Source organism: Phragmites australis, chromosome 8 (assembly GCF_958298935.1).
Source record: "Phragmites australis chromosome 8, lpPhrAust1.1, whole genome shotgun sequence".
Classification (NCBI taxonomy): Eukaryota; Viridiplantae; Streptophyta; class Magnoliopsida; order Poales; family Poaceae; genus Phragmites; species Phragmites australis.
The window spans coordinates 8,028,010-8,036,753 of NC_084928.1; the positions used below are offsets into that span (position 1 = coordinate 8,028,010).

Genomic DNA, 8,744 nt, shown 5'->3' on the forward strand with positions numbered 1-8,744 from the left:
TCGGTGTCGAGGTGGGGCAGCTCTCTACGTGGTCGGCGGCGCTCTCGTCCTCGGCCACGCGTCGGCAGGGCGCGAAGCCGTGGGCCGCAGGCGGCTGGGTTTCCACGCGGGACGCGTCCAAGTGGCGCGCGCCGCCGCCGCCCGCCTCGGCCCCTCAGGAGGTCAAGATCCTTCGCGGATTGCCAATTGGACGGGCGCCGGTCTCCGTCGGCCCACGCGCGCGGTTTCTGATTCTGACGAGTGGCCGCGGGGGCTCCACCTTCGCAAGCGTGGCCCGTCCAAGCCATGCGCTCTCGCCTGTCGCTCGCTGACTCGACGGCGTTGGTGGTGGGTCCTCTCGCCTACCGTGGCCCATGGATTGCTTCATCAGCCTTATCGATGGTCTGGGCCGTGGCCCATGGATTGCTTTGAGCATACCGTTGGGCTTCTCGTAGCACCCATCTGCATTCTTCTACGGACTTCCAATCCAAGGATTAATTTCTGTCATCACATTTCTCATCACCAGTCCAGGAACATACTAGTACCGGACAACAATACTAGCATGCATCCGAAACTTGCCTCAGCGGCATCCCGGCGCTCCCGGTTGAGAGGACGGCGCTCGTACGGGCGTGAGCGCTTGAGCTGGCCCACGTTGTGAGTCCGAGTGTATGCACGGGTATGTCCAGAGCAGACGCGCACCGGAGCGGTTTCACTCGATCCCGTCTCGTCGTGAAAATGCGTCTCACTGTTAAAAAAAGAAAAACTTGCCTCAGCGAATTCATGGGATGTTGATATGAAAATCCAGTTTGGGGTTACAACGGATTCATCGATTGAACCACTCGCCAAAACTCGAAAAAGAATCGGAAACAATGGAAGAACGAAATGTTTCTTGTTTGTTTCTGGAGCTAACATCCATTCCCGAGAGACTGTTACAGACAATCAATACCTTCGTCCGCACCAGATCCATCGAGATGGAAATCGCCTTAACCACATTTTCTTCCGGTCAAAAAAGAAGTCAGTTTGAAGGAGTTTCGAATCTGACTTTGTATCTTCAGCTGGCCTCAGGCGCCTGGAGTGTTGTCTCTGTTTGTCGCTCCGGCTGCAGAGGCAACCTGGTCAGCTGGATGCAAATCTGCCACATTTCAGTACCCAAGTTAAACATCAGTCTTCCTGGAAAACTTCTCAACTAGTTATATCAAGAACTCCCATGGTTTTTGTTGTGCAAGTGCAAATGTGCAGGCGAAAAAGCAGGATCCATACCTGTTGTGTTGGGAGGTGGTATTGGCATAGCATGAGGAGGCAGCTGCTGCAGCCTTAAGTTTTGCTGAAGCGAAGGCGCGGGAAAGAAAGAGCCCTGGATCTGCGGCGTCGGATGATGGAGCAACGGTTGCGCTGCGACCTGCTGTGCCGGCGGCGGGAGCACTGCCCTCGGCGTCGGAGTCGGAGTCGGAGGCGCCATGTACCCGACGTACTGGTGGTAGGGTGGCGCTGTACCAGGCGAGGTCAGCCCGTACAGCTGAGCATAGTAGTTCTGCAACACATGAGGATTGGCCAAGGCCTGCTCACTCATACAAGTTAACATACGTTGGAAATCAGTCTCAAAATGATTATTCACAACGAAGAGACAAAGAACAAAATGTTGCAGTTGCGACATTGTCAATTCTCGATGGGACATCACAACGAAATGACGATACCAAGTGTTTGAGCAGTGCTACCATGCTTATAAGGAAATGTACCTTGTCAAAGTTAAGTTTACATCGATGCAAATATGACTGAACTCAGTAATAGTGAAATTTATCTTTATCAATGCATACAGTTTGGAGTCATCCCTAGGCATGTGTTCGACAAGTGGCACTGGCAATTTTGCATGTGAGAAAAGGTGATACAAAGAAGATCGATGGCAGTGAAGGGCATGGGGAGCATGCTTACCTGTTGGTATTGAAAGTCAGGTGGGTACCAGTACCTGCAAAAGTTTGCAGAGCTTCTTCAGTGACTGATGTAGAATTGAAAAAAGCTTGGGTTTGCCCACATCTGGCCCAACGTATCCACTACCCGTACTGGTGCAGTACATACCGAGGCTGTAAAGGCCAGGATCTAGATCATTGACCTACATTCCTACTCCACAGCTATCCAAAGGGGGCCTGTATGTACCATGAAAAAGGCCCTCATTTGCACATCTTGGAAGGAAATAGTTACTGTTGCTCATATCATTTTTTAACTTTGAAGGGAATGATAGAAAACAAAAACTCAATGAAACAAGTGAAAAGCATCGATGTACTACCACATCTTCCGCTAAAATCGAACCCACAATTCAAACACATATGTGAAAAACTCAAACTCGATCGGAGTGGTTAGAGTGCCAAAGTAATTGAGAAAGAGCCAATGAAACCCCCTACAGCGCACCAACCAGTGACGGATCTAGAAAAAATGATTAGTATCCAGAACTAACCTGTTAGAAGTCCTGATGTCTCATTTGTTAAGCTAAAGGATGTTTCGTGAGCTACTATATATAATAAATTATTAAAAAATAAAAATCCAATGTCATGTGCACATGTGGACACAAAGTGATCTTCCCTGGCACCAACAAGGGCAGAGGGTGTTGGCAGGGGAGGCAAGCAAACACCCTGCATGGTGAAACAGACCCACATGAAAGGAAAGGGGGTGAGGGACCGATCCACAATGTTCTGGCCTTTCTTCTCTAGGAGACCTAGAGTTGATGATATCGTGTCGCTCGCGTATGCTTCCACTCGATAAAAGACTAGGAGGGCTCCATTCTCGTGGGTCGGTTCTCTCGATAATGGTTAAAATATGTCTGCAACTCTGCAAGCTATAACATGTCTAAAATGTGTGCTACAACAGCACAACATGACTATCGTGCATTTTACCACTAATGCACTATCATCTCTACAACAATTTTTTTACCTTGCGTTACCTTTGGGCAAGAAAATTTGGATTCAACAGTACAAATTGACATGAAACTCACCCGATTTGAGAAGGGTAGATCGCAGTCAGACCATCATGCTGGTGCATCATCTGGGGCGACCCTCTGGCGAGGAAATGTGGGCCATGGGGCGCTGGCGACGGGACCTGCAAGTGGGGCCTGAGGGAGGCCCACCCTATACAATAACAGGAAAACAATTACGTATTTGCCATGTTATTCGTCACAGGGAGAGAAAAGAGAGAGGGGAAGACAACAACACCAACAGATAAATATATTTTTTAGGTTGTATGTACCGATTAATTTATTAAAAATCTTAAATTTATTAGAAAAAACGAGTAATTCACCTATGCTTAGCAGCATGCAAAGCTACAAACTTTGTATTGCTTTTTTTAGGAGAGAAAAGAGAGAGGGAGGGGAAGACAACAACACCAACAGATAAATATATTTTTTAGGTTGTATGTACCGATTAATTTATTAAAAATCTTAAATTTATTAGAAAAAACGAGTAATTCACCTATGCTTAGCAGCATGCAAAGCTACAAACTTTGTATTGCTTTTTTTAGGAGAGAAAAGAGAGAGGGAGGGGAAGACAACAACACCAACAGATAAATATATTTTTTAGGTTGTATGTACTGATTAATTTATTAAAAACTTAAATTTATTAGAAAACACGAATAATTCACCTATGCTTAGCAGCGTGCAAAGCTACAAACTTTGTATTGCTTTTTCGATCTGCCTGTGCAGGGTACATCCATGTGCGCGGCTGCTGCGTTCGCCGCTTTGACTGGCTTCGGGCAGACGCCTACGCCTACAGTTTTCGCGCTTGCTCCTTTTCAGTTCACTTCTCATGAGCCGCTGGTAGCACTGCAGGTCCACATGAGCAGCAAACTCAACATCACAATATGTACGCACTGGTACGTGCTAGTACAACATTGGTTCGTGGCAACTTTTCAAGTGTCTTGCCATGGCTTTGCTGGTATCCGGGCTGTTGAAACCTGTATAACTCACATCACGCGTGGTAGTACTTTCCAAGGAGCGGAGTAATATCTCCGGTGAGATGATCACGGGTAAGAAAGCTGATTCCGAAACCATAACGATCGATCCCATAACTGCCGTTCTAACTACCAGTAGGCCTCTGGCTCTGCTGCGACAATAAAAAATGGGCTTCTCCACCACGCGGTGGGTGCCGGAGGTAGGGAAATAAATTTTATAACATCTTTCTACCAATGATTTTTGTGAAATTTGATCCAATCACACATCATCTGATTTAATGATTGGGCTAAAAAATAAAGAGAGAAAAAATATATGTCAAAAAAGATCTTTTGTAGAATCCAATCTTATATAATTTAATTCAGAAGGTAGAGGCGAGGTGGGGTAGGCATGCATCCAATTGAACTCACAGGCCAGCCTGGGCAAGCTAAGGCATATGTCCGCTCAGTACTACCGCGGTCTGGCACCCAAGTGTGTGGCTTTACTCGATTGATCCACCTCGGGCCCACCTGTCAGTCTCCTCCCGTCCATCGGCTACCCATCGGATTGTGTGCTCGCAGTCAGGAAATCTACGCGCGCGCGCGTCGTGTCATCGCTGCTCGTGTTGTGTTGCTGAGCAGGTGAGAGGTTTGAGTCGGAAGGAGCAAAGAAAATTGATGTGATGGAGAAGGGGGCAGGCCCGCACAGTGTGTTTTCCTTGTGATTGTCACTCACCTCGAGGCTGGGCGGGGCGCGGTGGCCCCAGCGAGGCAATGTTGCAGTTGGCGCGCCGCCCGGCGATCGTCGGGTTCGGGTCCTGCACCGCGCGCCGCGCCGCCTCCGGCTCCCGGAACGTCACCTGCAGACATACATACAGACGGCCGGCCAGCCCACCTCAAGATTAACGTGAAGAGACACAGCATAGGGAGCAACGCGCTCACGCGCACGTCGTATACGCGAATGGAGGTGACGACTGACGAGGGAGTGAGCGGGGCTTACGAATCCGTAGCCCTTGGAGCGGCCGGTGAGGCGGTCGGCGATGACGACGGCCTCCAGGATGTCGCCGTATCGCGCGAAGTGCTGCCGAAGCCCCTCCGACGGCGTCTCCCACGCCAGCCCGCCCACGAACACCTTCGTCAGCGTCGTGTCGCCGAACCGCGACCGGTACGGCAGCGGCCCGCCGGCCGGCGACCTGGACGTCGACGACGACGCCGCGGCCATCACCCGCGGCTTGCAAAGCACCCGAAGCGAGAGCGAAAGAGATGGAGCTAGCTATACACGCCCCGGGTCTGCTAGCGATCTAGTGCGCGCACTGCAGCCTTGCGTTGCGCCGCGGCACGCCGCCATGCAAAACGGGGGAGTCCACCTCCATATAAAACCTTTCTGTGATCGAGGTGGCTTAATGATCGGAGTAGAGGAGGAATCTGATCATCAGGTGGGTTGGCCAGTTGGTAGAGAGGAGAGACAGACAGACAGGTTGCAAGGGGTTTTGCGCTGGAGGGGACGGTTTGAATGGGGTGACAGCTATGCTCAGCCTTTTATAGTTTTATACCGTTTCTTTTCCCTTCCCCTTTCCTTTTTCCTGTCTTTTTCTCTATTGAAACAGCTATTGGACGGGTACCCGTGACTTCCTCTGGCACCGGGCAGGCCTCTCTGCCGTTGGATTTCCCGTGCCAATGTACATGCACAACGTTAGATTTGATCCTCGTGCAGAGTAGGGTGTACGCTTGTTTTGGCATCTAATTTTTCGAATTTCGATCACGTGATAAACAAACAACGTTGGATTTCTATCGCGGCGCCCCTTCTATTCTGTCCTCAATTGTGTTGGCACTCCCAGCCACCGCCCCTATTCATCTTTTCTCCCACCATACTAGTCTAAATCCTAAGTGAAATGTAATCAAATCGGGTACGGATGATATCATTGATCTTATATTTTATATAATATTTTTTTATCAAAATTAAAGTCAAATATGGATGATATTGGATACAGATATGAATGCGGATAGTCTCGGTCACGAATATAGATCGATACGGATCGAATATGTGACGAGTCAGATACAGACAATGCCAATCATAAATATTTATTCGAATATTAAGTAAAAACAACAAACATATATATCACATATGCTATGACCATTCCACGTATTCAAAACTCAACTATATTAGAGATCCAACAAGCAAATTAGTAATATACTCTTACGAAATGAGTTATATCAGAGCGAAATCGGAGAAGTTGCTATATTGGCTGAAGCTTCTATTAATTATTTAATAATAATAATAATTTTAAATGAAAAAAGTATCAACTACAAATTTGTAGATCTCATTGAGAGCTACATTTTTCATATAAAGACCATCTCCACCCGATTCTATATGAAAAAGTTAGAAGCTTCAGAAGATGACACAGATAATTGTCGGATAGTCTTCGGATATATCCAAATTTATTCTCGGATATATGCTATCTGACGGATACATGACTCCCTATATCCAAATCTGAGATCCAATACAACTATCTGAGATCCGATCAAATATCCAATATTTCTTTCGGATATCCGAGATCTGATTAGCATCTCAAATGATTTGGACGTTGAATGGACGTAAAAAATCCGGTCTACTTTCACTCCTAACCCTAAGCTTGGTATAGAGCCCTAACCTCACCAATGAGACCTATCCTTAGAGAAGAGACCATGGGAGGTGGTCGATGATCAAATGGTATGCGCCAATGATTAAAGTTTTCTCATTTTCTGGCAACTAAGAATTAAGATAATTCTTTTTAAGCAAACATGACTGTCGGAGGATGAACTCCTGTCGCAGGGATCCCGAGAGACCCCTTTTTAAAGATTCGGCCGGGGGGATGATCCTGGATGAGTTCGTCGGGGAAGTAAATGGAAGCGGAAATAAATGCAACGGCCGGTGGTGGGGGACGATCGACCTAGTGCAAAAAGAAATAAATGCACCGGGGTTTAGATAGGTTCAGGCCGCACGGGGGCGTAATACCCTACTCCTGTGTGGATGCAATATCCTTCCTTGAAGGGAATCCTTCAAGGATGTGTCTGGTTACAAAGGTGTATCGTCGAACAGAGAGCTAGAGGCTTCCTTGCTCTAGCTCTACTCGAACTTGCTTGTAGTGTTCTTCGTCTCAGGTTACTTGATCTCGGATCGATCTTTCGGTTACCTTGGGGCTCTCTCGGTGGTTCTGAGTCTTTTTTCGGTCGTTTCTTTTGGTCTTTCTGTTACTCTAGGGGTGTGGGGATGTCTCTGAGTTTTTCGGGGGTGCCTTCCTGTGTTATCCATCCCTTCCTTTTATACACACGCCGACCTCGACTTACCCCAAATGGGAAAGAGGGGGCGCGAGTTCCAAGACGCCACGGAGAAAAGCGTCATCATTCCGTCCGGGCGAAGTGACAGGGGCGGTGGAAAAACGCGGCGCGCATCCAACCACCCGTCACTGTGGACGTCCTGGCGCCGTTGAGAGGGCCCACCGGGCGGCCACAGAGGCACCCGGCGCGCCCACCCTGTCTTGTTCTTCTGCCAGGGCAGGGTGGCAGGCGGAACGCTTTGATCCTGGCAACGTTATCCCGAGATACCCCGGATGATACGGGACGGGACCCGTGCAATTAATGGACCCACGCCCCTCTGCCAAAGCATGGCAGGGACTGACACTGCGGTGTGGGCAGTTGGGAATGTCAGGATGTCAGGATGTCAGGCCGCGCATGCCCATTAAATGCAGCTTCGGACCTTTGACTGGCTGACACCTCGCCGACGGGTCCTTCCGGGTCGTCGGGGCGTCGGGTGATCTTGCGCGAACCTTCGGGGAACCGAGTGCTCGGGGGCTGCCACGTGCAGCCCCGAGCACTCTCTCCCGAATACTCCTGTAGAACCTTCGGGGAACCGAGTCCTCGGGGGCTGCCACGTGCAGCCCCGAGCACTCTCTCTCTCGAGCACTCCTATAGAACCTTCGGGGAACCGAGTTCTCGGGGGTTGCCACGTGCAGCCCCGAGCACTCTCTCCCGAGCACTCCTGTAGAACCTTCGGGGAACCGAGTCCTCGGGGGCTGCCACGTGCAGCCCCGAGCACTCTCTCCCGAGCCCTTCTGTAGATCCTTCGGGGAACCGAGTGCTCGGGGGCCGCCACGTGCAGCCTCGAGCACTCTCTCCCGAGCACTTGGTTGTTTGGCCCATCGGGGGACTATGGTACTCGGGGGCGAGCGGGCACCTTCCCGAGCACTTTCTTCCCGGTACTTGGACTCTGCGTGTCATCGGGAAATTGGGGTGCTCAGGAACCAGAGGCTGTGGCCCCGAGCACCTTCTCCCAGAACTTAGATTTTCCTCATCCTGCAAGGGGGACCTCGCGGGATGGTGACACGTGGCGGACAGCCGGCCTGGTCTCGGGACTTAGGGACCCCTAATTCCTGATACACCGACAGTAGCCCCCGGGCCCATTGGTAGGTGATGGCATGGAGACTGCGGATGGGCCCTTCGTCGCGGTCGAGGCCGAGGCTGGCGTGGACGCCACATGGCAGGCTTTCGAGAGGTAGCCTTTCTAGACCCGGGCCTCGGGTACGACCCAGCGGGGAGACGAGTAGACGCGTGTCCACACAACTCCCGAAGGGTATGACGACCGTATGGGCGGCACGCGCGGCCGCCGCGCAGATCGAGGAAAATACGCCTGGCAGCCGCTGACGCCGTACGATCGGCGAGAGATTCGCCTGGCGGTTGCGCCGATCGAGGGGGCGCTTCACCAAGCGAACCGTTGGGCAGCAACATTTGAACTTTGAGATATAAAAGGGGGAGGGGATCGGTCCGTCCCCCTCTTTACGCCTTCCTGCACTCCTGCTCTTGCCTCCTCCGTGTTCCGA

General features: G+C 50.5%; 1 protein-coding gene across 2 annotated transcripts; it reads right to left on the reverse strand.

Moving 5' to 3' along the window:
* Window positions 1–727: 727 nt before the first annotated feature.
* On the reverse strand, window positions 728–5,392 carry LOC133926517 (probable RNA-binding protein ARP1). 2 transcript variants are annotated; one of them, XM_062372492.1, is made up of 6 exons: window positions 4,889–5,392; window positions 4,625–4,748; window positions 2,963–3,095; window positions 1,909–1,942; window positions 1,240–1,510; window positions 728–1,111 (listed from the first exon to the last, which is right to left on the reverse strand). In XM_062372492.1, the coding sequence occupies exons 1-6, from the start codon at window positions 5,108–5,110 to the stop codon at window positions 1,041–1,043; spliced, it is 855 nt and encodes a 284-aa protein (XP_062228476.1). In that variant the 5' UTR covers window positions 5,111–5,392; the 3' UTR covers window positions 728–1,040. The 2 variants fall into 2 exon arrangements, with proteins under 2 accessions (XP_062228476.1, XP_062228475.1); XM_062372491.1 differs by having other exon boundaries at window positions 1,240–1,537.
* Window positions 5,393–8,744: the final 3,352 nt, after the last annotated feature.